Below are 21,445 nucleotides of genomic sequence, written 5' to 3' on the forward strand. Positions count from 1 at the left end.
TCAGTTCCTGCATGGTGGAGCTGATCACTAGTCCGCCGCCGACTTAGCCCATGTATAATGACCTCGCCCGACTTTGGTACTTGGCCCGCCCGTTGAGCACGACGCCTCCTTGACGGCCAATTCCCTACTCCATTCACTCACGCTCACTTGCCACCTGTTGCTTTTCTTCTTCTTCTTCCACCAGGCATGGCAGCAAACGGCAGCATGCGCAGACGAACCGTCGACGCGCCCGGTAAGGCAATTGTTCCGATGTTGTCCAAGTCCTGCATGGCTAACCCGTACGCAGCGAGCCTTCACCCGCGCACATCGTCGCATTCCACCCAAACACCCGAACCCTCGCCTATAGATTCCATGCCCGCGCAATTGGCCTCTGACATGCCTTTCGTTTCCACATCGAAGCCGAACGGCGCGCCTGCGCTGCTCCGCAAGCAGTCGTCACCCATGATGCCTCCTTTCATGGTCTCTGCACCCGGCAAGGTCATCGTCTACGGAGAACACGCGGTAGTGCACGGCAAGGTAGGATCAATAGGACAACCAGGTCGGGACATGTGCTGACCGTCTGCAGGCTGCCATCGCCGCCGCCATATCGCTCCGCTCCTACCTCCACGTCTCGTTCCTCTCCAAATCGAATCGGACCGTTAAACTGCGCTTCCCCGACATACAGATGGAACACACGTGGAATATCGATGACCTGCCATGGGACAGCTTCTCCAAGTCAGGCAAGAAGAAGTACTACTACGACCTCGTCACCTCGCTCGACCCCGACCTCATGGCCGCCATCCAGCCCTTCATCGACGAAGTATCACCGAAAGCCCCCGAGTCGATACGCAAAATCCACCACGCCTCTGCGTGTTCCTTCCTATACCTCTTCCTTTCCCTCGCGTCGCGCAAAGTCCCTCCGTGCGTTTACACACTACGATCGACCATTCCCATTGGTGCTGGATTGGGCAGTAGCGCCAGTATATCTGTCTGCCTCAGCACGGCAATGCTGCTGCAGATACGCGCACTCAGCGGACCCCACCAAGACCAGCCGCCGCAAGAATGTGAGCTCAACATCGAGCGAATCAACCGTTGGGCGTTCGTTGGGGAGATGTGCATCCACGGAAACCCCTCAGGTGTCGACAATACCGTTTCCTCGGGCGGCAAAGCGGTTCTCTTCCAGCGGAGGGATTACGACAAGCCACCTCTAGTCATACCATTGCATAGCTTCCCCGAGCTCCCACTGCTGCTCGTCAACACACGGCAATCGCGCAGCACGGCAACAGAAGTCGCCAAGGTCGCCAACCTTCTCAAGGTGCATCCCGCCCTCACAGAAAACATCCTCAATGCTATTGGCCTAGTGACGGAATCTGCACACAAACTACTCACATCTCCCGATTTCGATGCAACATCTCCAGACTCACTAAGACATCTCGGTGAGCTCGTCACGATGAACCACGGGCTACTCGTCTCATTGGGCGTCTCACATCCCAAACTTGAGCGTATCCGCGAGATAATCGATCACACGGGCATCGGATGGACAAAACTTACAGGTGCAGGAGGCGGAGGATGCGCTATTACTATCCTTAAGCCCCAACCACCAGCCCTCACCAACGGTCATGCGAATGGCGCGCACCACGATACCTCATCAGACGAATCTGACGCCTCTTCCGAAGCGGACGGGGGCGGCGCCGCATCCGTAATATCCAACGGCACAAAGCTAAAGTACAAGATTCTCGACTCTCTTGAGGTCAAATTAGAGAAGGAAGGCTTCGAGAAGTTCGAGACGACGCTTGCTGGTGACGGAGTAGGTGTGCTTTGGCCTGCTGTCCTACACAACGGGAATGAAGAGGAAGGCGGAGAGGAGATTGATCAAGAGAAGTTCCTTCGGGCCGAGGGCACAGTCGGTATCGAAAGACTGGTCGGCGTGTCCAGCTCGAAACGAAAGGGTCCCAGAGAGGTTAGAGAGGGTTGGAAATTCTGGAGACCCTGGGAGGTTCCCGAGTAGTAAACTCGGGTCTTTTGTTCCAAACAACTCGTCTGCTTCCAACATGTTCTGGCAATGTCCTGGTTGGGTTCGAGTTTCATCTTCTGTTCTTGTTTCTTTGTTGTTTAGCTAGATATAGGGATTTCATTGTACTTGAAGCCTTGACAGGCGTCAAGGAAAAGGCTAAAGAAGTAATGTCTTGTAGATATGAGATGGCTGATACAATCTGGCTGCAAGGCGCCTGCGGCCGAAGCATGGCCTAGCGTGAGCAGGACAGCAATAATGGAATCTCAGAGTTCCTCATGCATCAGTTCATTGTACTGCGAGTTCTAGTCTGCGATCCACCTACAATAAACACAGGGTCGTAGCGAATTGAGGTGTGCATGCAAAGAGTGAATGTGGCGTACCATGTGTGATTGGGCAGCTAATTTTTGGTAGATCAAGCGAGCCACGCGCGACACCTGCAGAAGCCCAACCATTGTCTTGCGCCATAGTCAACCTTTGATCGTTTCCTTCACCCACACCACTCGCCCATAAAACCCTGCGCCGCCGTCGGAACCCTTGGATACATTACTCCCAACAACACAAAGCCCATACCTTTTCACAAATAACTGCAACCATGGCACCAGGAAAGTGGGGTACGTCATGTTCGCTGCCACTGCGCGCGGTTCAAGATGGTCATGCAAAAACTTGGGACTGACATGTTCTGCAGACGACGAGGATGAGGGTAGCACTCCTCCCACATCCCCACAGGTGGCTCCTATCGCGCGCCGCAGCAAGTTCGACGATGAAGAAGAAGACGACGATGTGCGTCAGCCCACCATGCCCCGCGCTTGAATACTTCAAGCCCCGCCACGACCAAATGTACTGACATTGGACACAATAGGTACTAGATTCATGGGACGCCGCCGAGGATTCCGAAGTCGAACGCGAGAAGGCAAAGAAGGCCGCCGAGGCAAAGGCTAAGGCGGAGGCAGAGGCAAAGGCGAACCACAAGTCCAAGGCGCAAAGGATCGAGGAGCACAGGCAGGCCGCGCTACGTCGGCGGCAGATGGAAGAGGATGGCGAGACCGACGAAGAAGAGACTGAGGCTGAACGCCGCGAACGAATGCGCCAGGCAGAACTCGACGCTTCGCGCGCCCAAGCTGAGGAACTCTTTGGTGACCTGAGCGTCGCCCCCAAGGCCCGTACTGGCAAAGCCATCACTATTGCCGACGAGTCCGACCCGGGCAACGCCATCGACCTCTCCTCCCTCGCCATTTTCAACCCCAACACCAAGGACCAGTTTACCAAGCTCCGGGAAACTCTCACACCTCTGATTGCTGGCAACTCTAAGAAGGGCCAGTACTCGCTGTTCCTACAGGAGTTCACCAAGCAGATTGCTAAGGATCTGCCGAGTGAGCAGATCAAGAAGATTGCATCTGGTCTGACGACACTGAGCAACGAGAAGATGAAGGAGGAGAAGGCTGCTGAGAAGGGTGGAAAGAAGAGCAAGGCTGCAAAGACCAAGACCACACTCAATGCGAGCAGAGACGTCGGCGTCAGGGCAGATACCAGGGCATACGATGACGACGACTTTGGCGAGTAAGTTATGTTGGAGCCTGTCTGGCTTTCACAGATGCTAACAAATTATAGTGACGACTTCATGTGAGGCATGACGAGGCATCCCATGCATACGCCTTTCATATTGGAGTTCATTCCTCATCATTCAGTTTGGAGTCGCGGTTGGTCATTTCAAGGAGGATCAAAAGGGAAACATGCGTGCATGGCGTCTCGCGCTTGACGTGTCTGCTTCACGGTTGTGCTTCGAGATGAAGCGACATAGGTTTAATGCATATGTAGTGCATTATAGATAGACGCGCGTAGACAGTAGATGTCTGGTTCTTACAATCTGAGCATGGTATCTTCTCCTACCCAATGTTGAAACATTCTACACCAACAGCATAACATTAGTGTGGTGACACGTGTATCAGCTCTCTTCCACCAGCGGTGAATACAGGAACTGGAGGTACTACTGTCAGCCCACAGTCCAGACGCGATAGTGAGCCATCTTGAGATTGAATTGATGCCGGCCAATGCCGCTTCGTCAAGCTCCGACGCATCGCAACGCGGGGCAACATGTGTTGATGGAACGTCATCCCGCCAAAAAAATTGAACGCGCCAGTCAGTCACGGCTACCAAATTTCCTGCACCAATTGGGATGATGTGAGCCAGAGAATTCCTAAGCCCGATACCATCGATATGCGCGCTCAGTTACTATGCTTTTGAGGGTTCACAGCCATTGGCGCATTACACGTGTAGCTCTTACCCCTCATTGAGTCACTCATTCGAGACGCGCCTCAATCTTGTACACTACAAAACGACACACACATCCACCCACTTGAGCCCACATATCTGGTCTGACGCCGCCCGCGCACTTAGCCCTCACCACGGCAGCAAGCCCGCATCCAATTGCAAGTGCCGACGTGGGACTCGTGGCCTAGCCCGTAGCAGAATTCCCCATTCAAGTCTTTGTTAGAGGGTGCACAGCGCGCGTCTGCATACTACAAACCCTAGCAATTGCGTGCTTGATTCATAGCCATGGATCTCGTCAACTCGTATGTTCCGATTGTTTCTTTTCCCCATTCTTTTTCCTTCTTCTGATAGCTTCTTGTATGACCATGGGGTACACCAACGGAAATGATGGCGCAAGTGAGATCGAGCGCATCGCGCAAAGAGCGCGTCAGGGCAGCAGGAGTCTTCCGTTCATGACTGACCTTTTGGGAAACAGCTTGAACGACCGTCTCCTCTTTGCGGTGCCTAAGAGTACGTCGCCTACATTACTACTGGCTGGACTCATAGGCTAATAACCATCGCAGAGGGCCGCCTCCACCAAGCATGTCTTGACCTTCTCCACGGTTCGGACATCCAGTTCCACCGACACTCCCGTCTCGATATCGCACTCGTCAAGAACCACCCTCTCGCTCTCGTCTTCCTACCCGCCGCCGATATCCCGACTTTCGTAGGAGAAGGTCGCGTAGACTTGGGCATAACCGGGCGCGATCAAGTCGCAGAACATGAGTGCGTTGCACCACCGACTGCCACCAGCGGCGTAGAGGAGGTCCTCGATCTAGGTTTTGGAAAATGCAGTCTGCAGGTACAAGTCCCCGCGAAGGGCGACCTAGCCAAGCCAGAGGACTTGATCGGCAAGAACGTTGTCACCAGCTTCACCAACCTGGCTGAGCAGTACTTCCGGAAACTCGAGGCCGAGCAAGCTGGAAACACAAACGGCGAAGCCAATGGCGATGCGAAACTCAAGACAGTCATCAAGTACGTTGGCGGCAGTGTTGAAGCGGCATGCGCATTGGGTGTCGCGGACGGTATTGTCGATTTGGTGGAGTCAGGAGAGACAATGCGCGCTGCAGGCCTCAAGGCCATCTCCACAGTCGTCGACTCCAGCGCCATCCTCATCAAGTCAAAGCACCCATCAGATCCCAAATTGGTTGAGCTGATCACCGCTCGGATAAAGGGTGTCATCAGTAAGTCGCATCGACTTCCGCATTCATTAGCAGAACTAATTTCTCGCAGCTGCACAAAAGTACGTTCTGTGCACATACAACATCGACCGATCGAAACTCGATATCGCGCGCAAGATCACCCCCGGACGTCGCGCCCCCACCGTCAACGCGTTGGAAGAGGATGGCTGGGTGGCTGTACAGGCTATGGTGCTAAGGAAAGACATCGCTATTGCCATGGACAAATTGACGGAGGTCGGGGCTACCGATCTCATCGTAACAAAGATCGAGAACTCGAGAACGGGTGATTGAGCGACGCATGGCGCATGGGATCTGGGTGGATACACTGGTCTACATTTCCTGCGCAACAGATGCGTTTGTTAGAATGGAACTATGTAGAGAGCTTTTAGTATACTAGCTGGATAGCCCGCTCCTTGTATTTGTAGCTGAATGCTATGGAAGTACAAGCGCCGTATCTCTCGTGTCTAACAAGCTTCGCGTGGTGGAATATCCTTATGAGGTCTGCCATGAAGTCTCGCATGCTTACCGCACGTTTGCGGATCATGGACCTCTGTTACCAAACTGGCCAAATTGTGGGTCGCGGTCTAGACGACGTAGCAAGTAGTTCGGCGCTAAGTCTCGCAGGACCCTACTCACAAGATCATAACTGCAGCTTAAGACTGTCCGTATCGTGAACACTGTTGGAAGCGTGGCTGCTCAAGCTGTTTTGTAGCAGCGATGAAACGAGTCTATAAATTTTATGATTTGGCAAACCTCCATCAAGCATTCTTGGTCCAACGGTAGGATAATTGCCTTCCAAGCAATTGGCCCGGGTTCGAGTACGTTCTATTCCTCTTCCACATCATCCAACATCATTCTAACAGCCTCTCCAGCTCCCGGAGGATGCATAACATCCTTCTCCACAATTGCGAGATGATCATTTTTTTTTGCTCAGACATCGTCTTGACGCTGAGACGAGTCAGCATGCGACGCATAGAGATCATGTTTTTGCCTACGCTTAGAGCAGGTGTGCGATGCTGCATGTAATGCAAGGTTTGAGGGAAGGACATGCTTTCGTTGAGGATATAAGGGTGAAGTCGTTCTGAATAAGGTAGTAGTAGTTGTTGTGGATATTGATACCCACGCGTCTCACAATGGCTCTCCTCGGTACACATCAGTGGTGTCATTTTAAGCACACCATGTAGTAGGAAAGACAGCAAAACAACACACACGATGCGCCTAGTGCGAAATTCAGTTCATTGTTTAACACGTAGAACACTAAGAGTAGTTCAAAGATCAACGAAGCATCACCATCGACATTAGATGGTAAAAAGCGATGAGTTCGATAGCCCCCGTGTCGACCCCAGCGACGGTCCAGTCGGTCTAGCACTATCTCAACCCGAGGTGTTGGTCACAACTTGGACATTGGATAGTGGACATTTGATAGTGGATAGTGAGTTGGTACCAAGGAGACTGTGCCAAAGACCAACCAGACCATCACCAAAACCGGCACGGGGAATAATGTAAACTTGTTACATTGCGATGAGCTACATACAAACTCCTAATACCACTGTCCGACCAAGAGAGTGAATGCTGCCACCATTACAAGCACAAAACTGAACCAAAACACTACAATAACCCATCGCAAACTCCATTGCTATGCCACGCTCGCTGATTCAATAAAGGAGGGAAGTTGTCGTTCAAAGTCGTTCGTTCAGGCTGCTTCGATCTACTCAATGCTGATCTTACGGGGCTGAGGAGCCTGAGCCTTGGGAACAAGGATGCTCAAAATACCGTTCTTGAGACTAGCCTTGACGGCTTCCTGGTCGACGCGAGCGGGGAAGGCGAAGGAGCGGTGGAATTCTCCGACTGAGCGCTCGCTGACCCAGTACTTGGCCTTGTTCTCGTCGTGCTTGGAGACGTCCTTGTTTTCGGACTGCTTGGCGACCTTGTTGGACTCGCTGGGGTCGTCCTCAACCTTGGGCTGAAGCTTCTTCTGCTGGGAAGCTTCACCGTTCTCGATGAAGCCCTGAGGGCGTTGACCTTCCTCGCGGACGTGCTCGTGGCGGCCCGAGATGGTCAGGGTGTTGTTGTCGGTCCATTCGATGTTGATGTCCTTTTGCTCGACACCGGGGAGTTCTCCGTGGAGTTCGTAGCCCTCCTTGGTTTCCTTCACGTCGAACTTGGGAGTGAAGGACCGGACGTTGGTGAATTCGCGGTCGAGGTTGCGGAAGGCTTGCCTATCGTACTCGTCGAAGAGACGGAAGATAGGAGCGAATTCCTGAGTGAATCGTGGGAAGAGAGACATTGTTGCTGGTGCGTTGGAAAAGCGTCGAGTGGTTGTGATCGTAGGCTTGGTGATGCGGTTGAGTTGTCGAGGAACTCGTTGGATTGTAGAGCGGATTGATTGCATAGAAGACTCGTTGTTTGTTGTTCTGATGATGAGCTTTGAGAGACGCCTCGAAGGCTATATATACCCGAGAGATGAGTTTCTGGAATGATCGCACTGCGGAGAGGCATTGGTGTTGCGTCGACGACGATGCTGCGAGAAGCCTCGGAGATAGCTCGGGGAGTTTCTAGAGCTTTCGAACACGACGTTTGTCGTCATGTTGTCGTACGCGATCAGACGAAATCGTGAGATGAGAAGCTTCCAGCTCTTGCCGGGGGAAACTATCATGGCGATCTCCCGGTCGATCCTGCTTCGGTGAGGGGCGAGTTGGCACTAGAAAGTTCGGGGTGGTGGCTCAGACCATATCACGTGATGCCCGCGCTCGAAGTATCCAACGCCTTGGGAGCGACATGTGAGGCATCTGCTGCACAAGGCCCGTGTACCCCGCAATTCGGTCATGTATTGCGTGATGTTCATCTAACAGGTTGTATCACGGTGACGTTGGGTGCTCGCCTACTGGTGCGCCGCTTCGTTCTTCGTTCCTTGATCCTGTACTCCCCCGCTACCTGTGGATGTCTCGGATACCCGGCTCAGACCATGTCTCCAGCTGATTTCTTCCTCTTCGAAGCAGATATTCGATGGTACCGAAGTCCTTCTTGCCGACATCCCGGTGCTTATGGAACTCGGATCTGGAGCTACTCGTCAGCTGTCGCAGCAGGTCGTTCATTTGACTTGATCGCACCTTGCAAAGTCCCGGAAATGCGACTGCGTCTCCTATAATTGCGTGAGTAGGTGTTTGTAACCGTAGTGTTGTAATTGACATACCGTTGGTTTCTGCTTCACAGCTCTTAGGCATTGTCGGTAGAGAGACAAGACGTCTTTTTGAAGTCCCGACAATCGTACCATCTCGGCCAGGTAAAGATGTCGTAAGCAACTGAAAAGACACAAGATGTATAGTCACGCACGTTGGCGACGTTGGGATGCAAGAACGAATGGCGGCGAACGAAGCCAGAGCCGAAGGGCCGCGCTCCTAAGACCGAAGAGGTTAGCTTGATTGATGACGATTTCGATGATGTTGGATCGCTTCCGCGCATCGTAGCATGCTCAAATGAGGACGACAATACATTCGAGATGTTTGCATGTCTAACGAAGTTCATGGGGGCACGCAATATCACTGATCAAAAACTTCCACACGCGAAGATCGCAAATACACCATGAACACAACGCAAATTCCCTTGGTAATGTAGTATTGTAAGATCGAAACTGTGTGTGGGTGTGTCGCATGCTTCGTTCACTTTCATCTAGGTGCCGTTCCGCATGGGGATACTCATGGCGCGCTGATGCTTTCAAGTGGACTCAGCTTGACCTTGATGTCATGCGGCCATACGAACCATTGTTTGTGTAGATCCCATTCCTTTTCTGGATCCTCAAGCTCGATCTTTGAGACATTAGCACTCACATCCACACCAAGAAGAAGTCAAAACGTACCTTATATCTTCCAAATACTGTCGCAACCACCTTGTAGACCTCTACCAGTGCCAAAGGCTTACCAAGGCAGATCCTGTTGCCTCCTCCGAACGACATGTCTGCGTCTTTCATCCTCTTGATCCTGGCCTCGTACGCGCCAGACTCTTCGCGTTCACTGTGCAGCCATCGCTCCGGACGGAACTCATGGGGCTTCGCACCGAAAATGCTCTCCTTGTAATGAAGGACCCATGGATTCACACCGACAATTGTTCCTGGTGGCAATGTCGTTCCGTTGGGCAATGCAAGACCAGTTGCAGGGACGACGCGCTCGAGAATATGACCTACGACGGGATGCATACGGAGACCTTCTTTGATGCATGCATCCAGGTAGGGTAGCTGTTCGATGCCAGTATATGATGTAGGGAAGGAGAGACGTGCAGAGAGGAGTTCGTTGACGAGTCGTTCTTTGGATGCTGATGACTTGAGGATGTGGTAGAAGATACCTTTTATCACAATGGCAAGGGTATCGGCACCGCCCAGAATCTACAGGAGCGGTATTAGTTCTACTCACGCCACAGCGCAGCCATGAAACACTCACGTTGATGATCATGTATCCAATAACCTCATTGTCGGTGACAAGGTCCGGGAACTCTTTCTTTGCTTCGAGAAAGCCATTGAGAAAGTCCTTCTTTCCGTTTCCAAGTTCAGGGTTCTGCATACGCTCCATGAAGCGCTCGACGGAGAAGCCGGCAGCAACGGAGAAATCATCGAACTTATAGAGCGAGCGGGGCCACTTAGGGTTCTTTCCGAGCCATTTGTCGAGGGCAGGCATTTGGCCGACCTATCGAATTTCAGTAAGAACTTTTGCAATGGTAACAGTTATAATGAATTTCTTGACTCAACGTAGGACGTACCACTGAGAAATAGCGCATGACACGTTCAGCGGTTCCAAGCATATCGCCAACATCCATACCCTGTTCCATAAAGCCAATACGCTTGCTCCAGGTCATATCACCCAAGAAGTCCCATGCGAAGAACGAGATCCAGTCAGCAATATCGCACGTCTGGTCCTTGTTGGCGCCTTCCACAAAGCGGGCGTCCAGTTGACTGCATAGGGTACGAAGATTGTCGTCCATAATACTCTCGATCTGGAGAGCATTTTGAAGACTGTACAGCTTTTGAACTGGCTTAACATTCTTGGAGTGGAACTCATTGCTGCGCGTACTGAAGATGTTTTGAATGAGATGCCCATCTTGTAGGGCGTCGTTGATAGACCGAAGGAGGGTTAGCATGATCCACTTCTAAGGACGACTGCCTATATCTTACGTAGTAATCGCTCTATTGTAATGTCAGCAGTCGTTTCAACAGCAGCTGTGTTCCATGCGCTGACCTTCAAGTACGTCCCACGAGTGTTGTAAATAGTTTTGATCAGACTAGCATCAGCAACACTAACGGTATTGGGACCGAGACGAACGATATCGCCATGCTGTTCATGAAGTTTCCTCTGGGTCTCGATATGAGTTTGCCCATAATGATTGAGGAAACGCCAGATATCCGAGAATTTGGCTAGAAAGGGACCGGGAATAGATTTGAGCGGGGATTGCAAGTAAGCCAGAACGTATCGAGTGATGAGAAGGACTGTTCCGAGGCCGATTGCCTTCACGAATAACCCTGCCAATGCCATGTTGTCACTTAACTCCGTACATGCAATGTGATTCTGAAAAGGAAAAAAGGACACAACCCCAGGAGTGGGAAGAGGATTGAATATGGTAATGCAGATGACAAGGCCTTCCCGCTTCAGATTGTTGCCAATCACCTAGTAGCCGCATGTTCAGGTATCGGTCTAGCATATGTACGAAGACGGGGCCAGAATCGAGTCCCCTTCGCTTGGTCGCCCTGGTGTTGGTGAAGCCAAGTCCAACTTGCCCTGAGCGAGGCAAGGCGCCGCTTGCGTACAAGCATGGCGTGTATTGCTTTTTCCCACCACCTTTCTATCGCAATCCTAGGCTTAGCCATTGGTCGTACCAGCCATCGCGAATGTCGGGGAAGCGGTCCCTTGCACTAATGACGGAGTGACAGCGGGAGGTGTGGAGTTTTACGGTTCACGGGTACTAACACAGGCTAATCATGTGGGGACTGACCGGGCCCTGCAGAGCAGGTGTGAGGCAGGTGAGGTTCGCTCCATTTGCAGGTCCAACCGCATCAAGCTCCTATGTTGGATGCGACCTCGGGATGCATCTCTTGACAGTCCCCGGAGAACGGCGCAGATGAACACGCTTATCTGCGTTCCACAGTCCTGGAAAACTGCCTCGTAGGATCTGACTCCTTCGCTCCTTCACTCCTTTCCGCACGCCGCTGCTGGTTAGACCGAGGTTGATCCGTCGGATGTGCGATTGAAACGCCACTAAAGATCGCTTAGCCGAGTCTGGTGTGGCCCACAGCTGACCCTCACGATTAGTAGTGCGGGCAACGGCCCGTCACGGAAAGGCCAAACGTTCCTGTACAACTTCAGATCATCGAATTCTGCATGCAAGAACAAATTTTCGCAATGCCATTTCGAAGCCACTTGCGTAGCATGAACGATCCAAGGTTTCGCGAAGGACATGGCCCAGTTGACTAGTGCACAGCACCGCATTCCAGAGACGGGATGTTACGAGATTCAAACCGGATAGGCATCCACATTCGGGGACAGTGGATAACCGGTAGTCGCATACTCCGAGCTTTGGACACTCATTGGTCCTGATACATTTAGCTTCATCGCTGAACGGTGAAGGAACACCATCCTACTCCACCTGAGCGCTCAACCTGGGCCAATCTTCATCACGCGGATAACTGGCCCTCAGCGAATCAGACGAAGCGGACCCATGAACAACAGGTCCTGTTGGACCGCAGGTTGTTGCGCAACCCGCAAGCAAAAGAAAAAGCATTTCATCTCTTCCTTCGTGCTATGCAAGCTGCAAGATACAAGACAATTTGACTCATGAAGCGCCAACGGGGTATCTTGCTCCGGTAGTTGCGAGGGATTTGTGATCAACACCTCTCCTGGGTATGCAGAATGAATTACTCTAGGAAGAAGTGAAGCAGAAGACGGGAACTAGTTTGGCGGCAAAGTAAAAACAGTCTACCAACGTCAAGCTACACAAGGATTCAACGGAGGACTGCTTTTTTTTCGAGGCCTCGCATGCATGAAACCTCACTCATAGCGCCTCTCTGCAGGGTAATGAGAGCGACAAGAACGGCAACAAAGCTTTGATACTATGCCTTGTTTGATTGCCTATGCAGGTCCCGAGAATTAGCGGTTTGTTTTGGCTTGGAAACCCGGCCCCCCTTCAGTTTCCCATAGCCACAACGGGGTTGCAATGATGCGCTCGGGCCGTAGACGTACATGCAAGTATGTTTGCTCTTCAGCATGGGTGTCTTCGAGGTCACAATTGAGGTTATAGATGCGTCAGCCTGACATTCCTTGCCACCACTCGAGTCGTTGATCTGAACATAAAACCTTTTGCGCAGAGCACAGGGCTGCCTTCAGCTCATCCATAATTGTCTCTTCTTTGGACACAAGCCTACACGCTCATCAGCGGCACACTGGAATAGCAAACGACGAGGAGAGAGGCCCCTCCCAGGTTTTCAACCATACCCTGATACCAGCAATCAAGATGGGCAAGCCAGCGGATTTCGCGGACATACTCAATGGGGTGATGTGGTCTCAAGTCGTCCTTGGCACTGTGCTTGTTGCATTGCGAATGTACACACGACAGTATATTGTGAGAAATCTCGGCTGGGACGACGTACTGATGTTGGTCAACCTGGTACGTTTACACCTCTTCACAAACTTCAACTTGGTGGTTAGTCAAACGCTCAAGGAACTAACTTCCGAAGGCTACCTTCATCGGTTATGTTGGCTGCGTGTCTGTTGGCATCACCTATGGTGTTGGCAAACAGACGGCCGACATTGTACGACTCGACCTCAACTACTCCAAATCGATCATGTGGGAAGCCATCGGTCAAGGCATCTGCATCATGGGAATAGCTGCCTCCAAGGGTTCAGTTGCACTGTTTCTCCTGCGCATTGTTCTCAAGAGATGGCACATTGCTATCCTCTGGTTTTGCATAGCGAGTACGACAGTGCTTTGCATCATCACAACAACGCTTCTGTACACTCAGTGTGTACCATCGGCGTTCTTATGGGATCAGACTATCGAAGGCGGCTATTGCTGGCTGAACTTCACCGAGGTCGGTCTAACGATGGGCGCTTGGTCTGCAGCTATGGACTTCGTTCTCGCTCTCCTTCGTACGTTACCCTGCTGCGTACCACTCCAGAGTAGACACTGACCCTTTTTAGCTTGGCACATTATCATGGGACTCAATATGAAACGCAAGGATAAGATCACGATCGCATCTGGTCTTTCTTTGGGCATTTTTGCCGGTGCCTGCTCCGTTGTCCGTACCATTGAACTGCGATCCATGTCCTCAATGGAGAACTATGTGTACGACACCGCGAGTATGCTTCTTTGGTCTTCCACCGAAGTATTCCTCACGATTGTTTGCGCGTGTGTCCCCGTTCTTCGGCCACTTTACGTCCGCATCAAATACGGTTCACGCGGCGACTCCTCAGGCCAGAACTCCTATCCACTCAAGGAGTACTCCAAGTCCAAGAGCAGCCGTGGTATGGATGGAAGTAGGAAGTCGGATAAAATATACATGGGTCCTGGGGAAAGTGTTTTACAGACAACAGTTCGGATGGGGAGTGATACAGCAAGCGAGGAGACGATACTCAGGGAGAGTCATGGGAACAACGCTTGGAACCATGAGCCGAAGGACCCGGGCGATATCACCATCACCACCACTGTCACTTCGAGGGACGATTTCGTATGAACAAAAGCGATTTGTGTAGATATAGTAGTACTTGCTACCATCACATACTTGATAGAAGTTACTTACTTGTAACGTCACGAACAGGCCGAACACTTTTGCAATGCTCAATCATTGTGTTCTCATATTTGTTGTGAGATTGACAGTAGGATTATCGACAACAATACAGCTACTGACAACTTGCTTGGAAGTGTGCGTCGATGTACTACAGCGTGTAGATTTACGTTGAATAGACTTACCGCCCCTCACTTCTTGACGGAGAAGTACATCTTAGCAAACATGCATTTACAGCCCTTGAAGATTTAAGCCCACCGAATCACTGTATGCACGTAAAGACTAAGAAAGTTAGAATGCTCTTAGTATTACTCAACACCACGGGTAAGACCCCGCTCATGAACGGTAAACGTCTTTTTTTCGATTGCGAACGTCGAAGGCGCACGAAATTTGCTTTTGCGCGGAGCGCGCAGAGGGTCCGTGGCAGCTGACAGCCGTAGATCTCCACACCACCATCTAACACCATTCCGACAAAAGCATGACGACCGATCTACTAGCAACTTGCAAGACCCCTGATATCTCTGAGAAGTGTCTGATTCAGGTTTCAATGGGGTTGCGATTATGGCTCACCTGCATCCCGAGGGCGTTTCGCGGCCCCGCAGTTTTGCCCTGCGGAAACTTGCGGGGGTCATGGCGCTGCCGCTGCCGTCGCATCACTCTTATGTGCAGATCCCACTCTCCCCTCTTTGATCTTGCTTTTCAAACGCGTTATTTCCAGACACGCAGGAAGTGCGCTGCGACAAAGTCTGAAAACGATACGTTCCCCGCCAGCTCATTATGTTATCCACTCGGAAGCAGCGACATCCGTGCCTACCTAGTTAGCTCAAGGGGCTTCATGGGCTTCTGGACGATGAACGCAGAAATTTGCTATACGGCGGCGCATATACGGTGCGCTCCTTTTCTTTTGCTCGCGCAAGATGCAGATCGACTTTCAGATCATCCGCAGTTCTACACAGATGGGTAGCACTCTTTCGTTAGGACGTTCTTCCTGGGCCGGATCCAATCTCACTTGAACATTCAACGCAGGATCAGATCTCGTATGCTTTTACATCTCGAAGTAATTGAGCGCCGCTTTCGATAATTTTTGTCAGCGGGACCAGTGACTAGAAGGCGTGGACGAAGAGGTGGATATGATGCATTCCTTGTTTGCTCGCGACTATCAATGCACGATGTAATCTTGGAGTCAAATGAGCAAAAACGTTCAGCCGAAGATCGATAGCGACAAGGAACCAATGATAACAGAAATCCCCATTACCAAGGCTGCTGACAGAAGGCAATCCGATGCCGACGAGACCACAGGTCTTGTCACGAAGACTTTGTCTCTTTTGCTTCATCGCAAAACCTTCATCAGTGGCGTTGCCATCATTGTGAACCTCCATGTGACGGTCATTCATTCGGCGAAACCCTCACAGTGCAGAGCATACGGTTGTGGGCCACTTCAGACGCTCTTTCCGACAGTTCGACCGAGTTGCGACCAAGGTTCTGAAGGACTGAGCCCCACATCCTTCACACTACAACCCTCTTTGTCCGTCAAGTCTCGGGAGCCTTGCGATGGGGTATGGTTGGAGAAGGGTGTGTTGTGCATTTCGATATAGTGGTCTTCGTCATGCTCATCATGTTCGTCCTGTGTTCCGGGCTCAACCGTGGTCGACACAGAGATTCGGCGTCGCTCTATCAATACGTCAGCATGAACTCTGCCCAACGCATGTCAATCAATAGCACTGATTAGACATTGGATCGTCCGAGGATACTATGGAGAGTCTTACTGCTGGCTGACTTCTGTCGTTGCAGCTCCTCGTACTCATGCATGGGAAGGTACGGGACGCATTTTTTCGGAGTGCATGCGCGAGATATGGGCGAGCCACCTGCTGTCCCGCTTTCTGTATCTCTTGATAAATCGATGCTAGTAGCTTTAGTCATCGTCGTGAGGATGGGCCCGTCAGACAGGGCGTTGTGATCGGTGAGCTCGAGGCTATGAGGCCAAGGTTCGTCCTCAGGCATATCAAGATGGGCACCGATGGCGTCAAAGTCGGTTACATCGATGATTCTCTTTGTGGCTGGAGGCTGAGACCTGGCTTGAACATCGCGACGGTATTGGTCCTCGCGGGCTTGGATGCGATCTGGATAGATGTCCGAGTCCCCGCTCCTGGAAGACATACTGGCTACATGTGGTGAGATTATGCAGGCCGAGAAGTGCTTGAGTGGAAGAACTGAAGGTGAGACGAAGGACCGGTGGCAAGTTTCCGGCAAAGCGAAAGGATCATCGGTCGGGATAAACAAGAGCGGAGAATAATGATATTGCCTGTTGAAGCCAGGTATAATTCAGTATGTTTATCGAACCGTCAAAAAGACTGGCTAACGATGAGTATATATATAATCACATCTTGTGGTAGGCTGCGCGATGTGCCGTGGTCTTCCCCATCATCATCCACAGTCAGTTTCGCTCCGAGTCTTGCCTGTCAAAATGCACCAATGCAAATCAACTTCCCACGGAATCACCAACAACAGATGCATAAAGTCGGGGATGCCGTAAAATTATCAACTAGAGCCGAGGCTTGAGAGTAGAGTTATCTTCCGTACCGTCTTCAAATGCTCAAGCTTACCGCATGTGATGAGCGGCTGTCTGACAACAACACGCTAGTACCTGTATGTTCCCGATTGTAAGGCTTCAACGGCGGCGCCGAATCAAGACGACAACGCCCTCGAAGCTTTGGTAACATGTGTCATACCCGCTTCAGACGTCACTATGGTGGCTTCGGCTGTCTCCAATCTACCGGGCCAGCGGTCGGTCCGCGCCAAGACTCGTGTGGATGGCAGTAATCATCCATGGGGTTATCTGCTTGTACAGAAGCCGCGGCCGGCAATTTATGGGCACGTAAGATGACATCAAGAAAGCTTTGAATTCTTGGTTATTTAGCGTAATGAGCGCACCATGGTCAGTCCTTCCTAATAGCGCGTGGTCGGCAGTGAGGTGATGCTTGAGGCATTCACCTCTCGAAACTACCCACTAGTGGATTTGAGCATGAGTCTGCAAGCCTCGCATAAGTCTACTGCCCTGTTTTGTTGAAGTGCACATGCAAATGGCACGATGGTGGTGCAGTTCATCCGTCCCGCCGTTCCAAGCCCATCGCAGCGGGTGGTGGCTGCATATGCAAAGATACATGGGTAACACCGAGAGCGATCGGATATTTTTAAATCAGCTCTGCGCATGAGTGAAGACATCCGTAGATCGAAAGCAGCGAAGCAAAGATCGCAGATGACATGAGAATATTCGCGTGTTCCTCGTTTGTTACCGCAGGCCCATACTGGCGGAGAGATTAGGAGTACATAGCGGTGTAGTCAACATAATCTAAGGAGATTTGGTATGATTAAGCGGCTGCTACAGATACTTGAAACTACTGCGCTATGGTTGTGATCGCAGAGAACCATCGCTGCCAGCGCAAAAACACCCTAACGTTCCCCTACAGTAAACGACGAGTCGCGGGCGTCACCGCAAGTCAGACTAAACAGCGGTAAGCTTCAGGAGCTGTGACGTTCTTCTTCACCGGAAGTAAGCCTTGTGCGCCAGAAAGAGGGGTCAGTGATGCCGGACAGCGCGGTAAAATCCTATTTCGTATGGTTCAGGGAATGGCATCCCTACTCTTCATTGATATTGCGGTGTGTTTTGAAGTTGTGAGATCGATCGTTTTCTCGGACGTGTTGCAAGATACGGACAATGGTATTCCAGGAAAATCGACATGCCGTGTGACGCGGACGCATGCGGCGTCAACGAACCTCGTGCCAGGATTCGCGCACCTATCGCGGATGTTGATCCACACCCCACCCCGTACACCCCAGATAAATCTAATCTTACCCTGACTGCCGGATCGGATGCTGTATTTTTGCTAGACGATAAGACAACGCGCTTCTTGGGTCTCGGCCATCGCAGAGTTGTAGACCTCGATGACGCATTCCATCTCTTCACACCAGGAACTGAACGCACTGCGACCCTCTTATAACGAAAACCTCCCGAGATCTGTTTGTGATGTAGTATTGAGGCCTCGCTTACACCGAGCGCTACTCACAGGGGGTCTAGCCTGGCGAGATGACTATCTGCAGCCACCACGAGGCGGGGTCGGCCTGTCCGACGCTGCCAGCCTTACCCGCACGTCATCACACAGCATCTATACAGAATTTGTCTGGGATACCAGAAGAGTACGATGCAAGATGCAAGTATGTCAAGCGTTAGGAAGCAGATCATATCGGCGACGGCGATTCCGAAGCTTCAAACCATCGCGCATAATTATACGTAGGTAGCTTCCTCCAATCGGTGTGCCGCACGGTGCGCGAGAACAGAGATCACAATGGAGCCATGGAAGGTAAGCGATAAGCAGGGCAACTTGGGCCAGAGATCGGAATTTGATCTAGATAGCTGGCGTCTGGAGTATTTCGAGTCGAGATGGTTTCCCATCGCAATGCCCACGGGTTGTTTCCAAGCGGCGTGACGTCATCGTCGCTGCCGCGAGCATCTCAACGACTACCTCACACCTTCCCGCGCAAGTGCACGCCACAGCGCGTCTTACATCCTACGAACTATCCGTCTCTACTCTTGCCGTGACCTTCTCTTTCTTCAATCCAGTGACAGTTTCCACATGATCCCTCCCCAGCACTGCGGCCTTGATGAAAAGACCTGCGACAAAACTCAAGAAAGCGAGTACCGTATACGTGATCCACATATTGCGCATCGCGGAGGCAAAGGCCTGTTTCGCAGCAAGTTCCCATGCCGCATTCTCGAACGTGGCAGGAAGCATGACATTCGCCATGGCGCTGTCGCCATCAAGTTGACTCAGTAGATTCTGCGGTAGCCCAGCGTCTCGAAGAAAAGAAGCCTGACCGTTCATCGAGTTTTGGAAGATGGTACCGCCGATGATGGTGGATATTGCGACGCCGATATTACGAACGAAAGATAGTGTCGCAGTAGCGGTAGCAACATCTTGCTGTTCGACCTGGCTCTGAATAGCAATCATTGGTGCCTCGAACAGTATCCCGGATCCTAGACCGCCGAGGATGACGAAACCTACCGCCTTTCCAGTCGATGTGTATGCGTCGAAGGAGATGAAGAGGCCGAAACCAATGGTGAGGAGCAGTGTGCCCACCCAAATGATCTCACGGAAGTGGCCAGTCTTGTGCATGATGAGGCCGCAGAGGACTCCGGCAATCGCACCTGTGACGATGAAAGGGAGAAGGAGCAGTCCAGACCGTAACGGAGAAGCTTCGAGGACGGCTTGAAAATACAGCGGCATATAGTACTCGCCTGCAATGAAGACGAAGCCGTGGAAGAACACGACGAGGAAAGCGGCGACATTTGTTCCCCGACGGAACACCGTCATGGGAATCAACGGGTACTTGGCCACTTTTGCCTCGCTGTAAATGAACGCAAAGATCATCACTCCGCCTACTACGAGTAGAGCGATGACTTTCGCGGAGTCCCAGGGGAAGAGCACGCCGCCGAAATCGAGACCCAAAAGGATCATGAGCGTGAAGCCAAGGAAGGTGAACATGCCGAACCAGTCCACGGCCCTGATACCATCGATGAAAGAGGTATGTTCGTGCTTAATGTCCAAGAATAGGACTATGAGTACGGCAGCAAACCCACTGATAGGCAAGTTGATGTAAACTGGGTGTTGAAAGGATCAAAGTTAGCGCATGTTCGTAGAGAAAGACGTGGGAAAGACGCGAGAGAGATGTCACTTACAGCACCATCTCCAAGTGACCAGACTAGCAAAGATACCGCCCAAGACCGGTCCGATACCACCAGCCAGCGCCCAGATGCCTTCGGTGAAGCCCTGCACACAAGAATTAGCCAGACCACTCCCACGATACCACCTGCCAAGCAACTCACCATCAACAAACTCCGCTGCCTCAAGCTAAACAAATCACTAATGCAAACATGCACCAACAGAATCAACCCGCCACCCGCCGTACCCTGGAACGCACGCCCGATGATCAATTCCTGCATCGTCTTCGCCGTCGCACAAACCGCCGAGCTGGCAAAGAAAATGGCAAGTGCAGCCAACATGATGGGCTTGCGGCCCCAGATGTCAGACAACTTGGCCCAGATGGGGCCTGAAGCGGCGTTGGCAAGCAGGTAGGCGCCGCCGATCCAGGTGTAGCCCGTGGCGCTGTTGAGGTCGCGGGATATAGTGGGAAGAGCTGTAGAGACGATTGTTGCGTCGAGGGCTGAGACGAAGAGGGAGAGCTGGGTGGTGGTTAGTGTGTTGCATGTGAGGGTTTTGTAGGGAGATTGGGCATTTCGTTCATCGAAGATGCCATGGAGAAGGTAAGTAGGTCCAAACTTACAAAAAGCGCAGTGATGATAGCCACCATTCTCAACCTACTCCTCTTTCCATTTTGGGCTTCTTCTTCGACGTCCATTCCTTCCGCTGCTTCCAATTGCCCTTTCTGTACCATGTCTACCTCGTCTTTCCCCGTCTCGGTTGACTCAGGTAGCCTCCGTATATCCATTTCCATCTCTTGCTGCATGGTGAATATAAGTCGGACCCCAAAAACGCGTGGTTGCGCTCAAAGTTAGGAACCACTATGTCGGGCTAATAATCAAATACGAACATAACGATTCCAAGGAAGTAAGCGCCGAATGTACAATTGGAAGATTCCACTCCAATAGCCAGAGCATTCAACAGCTAACTGGACCTGGCTTGAGGGAAGGTTACTCAACGAGCAAAGAGATCTAAATGTCTATTAGCCATAAGCGCAAAGAAGAAGCCCATTTTTTTCACCGCGTCACCGCCAACGCCTCCCGCCAATCGGAGTGTATAGGTGGGGCGAACTAATCACCTCACTTTCCTATACGGGCTAGACCAGACGCGCCCTACCATGCATGCTCCATGCCGACATGCATACCTGATTTAGCCGCTTGCGCGTGGAATCCGGGGGAAACGAGAGGCCCAGGTGAGATGTTGAGTGTTTTTGAGATGGAGGTAGACTAGTATTGCTTATTCTGTGTGTTATGGAGTCATACTGCGTGAGTATATGCAGATGCATGACTGGGACATATTGGAGTGTCGCCTGGGATACGGCGGTGTGCAAAAGGGCCAAGAGATGGGGTATGCGTAAGTGGTATGCGGATGTGTTGCTTTTTGACAAGGGCCAAGAGGCAAGTACGTGATTCTAGTTGCTCTACGAGAATAACGATATTATCTATCA

General features: G+C 51.6%; 8 protein-coding genes across 8 annotated transcripts; 4 read left to right on the top strand and 4 right to left on the bottom strand.

Annotated features, from left to right (window-relative positions):
- Positions 1–204: 204 nt before the first annotated feature.
- Positions 205–1,987, top strand: J4E86_010392 (uncharacterized protein; the record flags this gene model as incomplete). Its single annotated transcript, XM_051450891.1, has 3 exons — positions 205–232; positions 287–516; positions 566–1,987. 3 exons carry the CDS (start codon positions 205–207, stop codon positions 1,985–1,987), a joined length of 1,680 nt encoding a protein of 559 aa, XP_051298084.1.
- Positions 1,988–2,585: 598 nt separating this feature from the next.
- J4E86_010393 (uncharacterized protein) lies at positions 2,586–3,554 on the top strand (the record flags this gene model as incomplete). Its single annotated transcript, XM_051450892.1, has 3 exons — positions 2,586–2,604; positions 2,679–2,773; positions 2,853–3,554. The coding sequence occupies 3 exons, from the start codon at positions 2,586–2,588 to the stop codon at positions 3,552–3,554; spliced, it is 816 nt and encodes a 271-aa protein (XP_051298085.1).
- A 1,072-nt stretch (positions 3,555–4,626) lies between these two features.
- HIS1 (ATP phosphoribosyltransferase (ATP-PRTase) (ATP-PRT)) lies at positions 4,627–5,772 on the top strand (the record flags this gene model as incomplete). The annotated part of the gene is made up of 3 exons (XM_051450893.1): positions 4,627–4,771; positions 4,825–5,484; positions 5,534–5,772. 3 exons carry the CDS (start codon positions 4,627–4,629, stop codon positions 5,770–5,772), a joined length of 1,044 nt encoding a protein of 347 aa, XP_051298086.1.
- A 1,417-nt stretch (positions 5,773–7,189) lies between these two features.
- On the bottom strand, positions 7,190–7,873 carry J4E86_010395 (uncharacterized protein; the record flags this gene model as incomplete). The annotated part of the gene is made up of 1 exon (XM_051450894.1): positions 7,190–7,873. One exon carries the CDS (start codon positions 7,871–7,873, stop codon positions 7,190–7,192), a length of 684 nt encoding a protein of 227 aa, XP_051298087.1.
- Positions 7,874–8,411: 538 nt separating this feature from the next.
- On the bottom strand, positions 8,412–8,755 carry J4E86_010396 (uncharacterized protein; the record flags this gene model as incomplete). Its single annotated transcript, XM_051450895.1, has 3 exons — positions 8,412–8,538; positions 8,592–8,623; positions 8,675–8,755. The coding sequence occupies 3 exons, from the start codon at positions 8,753–8,755 to the stop codon at positions 8,412–8,414; spliced, it is 240 nt and encodes a 79-aa protein (XP_051298088.1).
- A 421-nt stretch (positions 8,756–9,176) lies between these two features.
- J4E86_010397 (uncharacterized protein) lies at positions 9,177–11,000 on the bottom strand (the record flags this gene model as incomplete). Its single annotated transcript, XM_051450896.1, has 5 exons — positions 9,177–9,287; positions 9,338–9,859; positions 9,915–10,157; positions 10,231–10,617; positions 10,707–11,000. The coding sequence occupies 5 exons, from the start codon at positions 10,998–11,000 to the stop codon at positions 9,177–9,179; spliced, it is 1,557 nt and encodes a 518-aa protein (XP_051298089.1).
- Positions 11,001–12,972: 1,972 nt separating this feature from the next.
- On the top strand, positions 12,973–14,191 carry J4E86_010398 (uncharacterized protein; the record flags this gene model as incomplete). Its single annotated transcript, XM_051450897.1, has 3 exons — positions 12,973–13,125; positions 13,196–13,607; positions 13,659–14,191. The coding sequence occupies 3 exons, from the start codon at positions 12,973–12,975 to the stop codon at positions 14,189–14,191; spliced, it is 1,098 nt and encodes a 365-aa protein (XP_051298090.1).
- Positions 14,192–18,807: 4,616 nt separating this feature from the next.
- On the bottom strand, positions 18,808–20,752 carry J4E86_010399 (uncharacterized protein; the record flags this gene model as incomplete). Its single annotated transcript, XM_051450898.1, has 4 exons — positions 18,808–19,898; positions 19,977–20,067; positions 20,124–20,480; positions 20,582–20,752. 4 exons carry the CDS (start codon positions 20,750–20,752, stop codon positions 18,808–18,810), a joined length of 1,710 nt encoding a protein of 569 aa, XP_051298091.1.
- Between the last annotated feature and the right edge of the window lie 693 nt (positions 20,753–21,445).

This window comes from Alternaria arbusti (assembly GCF_024043155.1).
Source record: "Alternaria arbusti strain BMP 1465 chromosome Unknown scaffold_21, whole genome shotgun sequence".
In the NCBI taxonomy this organism is placed as follows: Eukaryota; Fungi; Ascomycota; class Dothideomycetes; order Pleosporales; family Pleosporaceae; genus Alternaria; species Alternaria arbusti.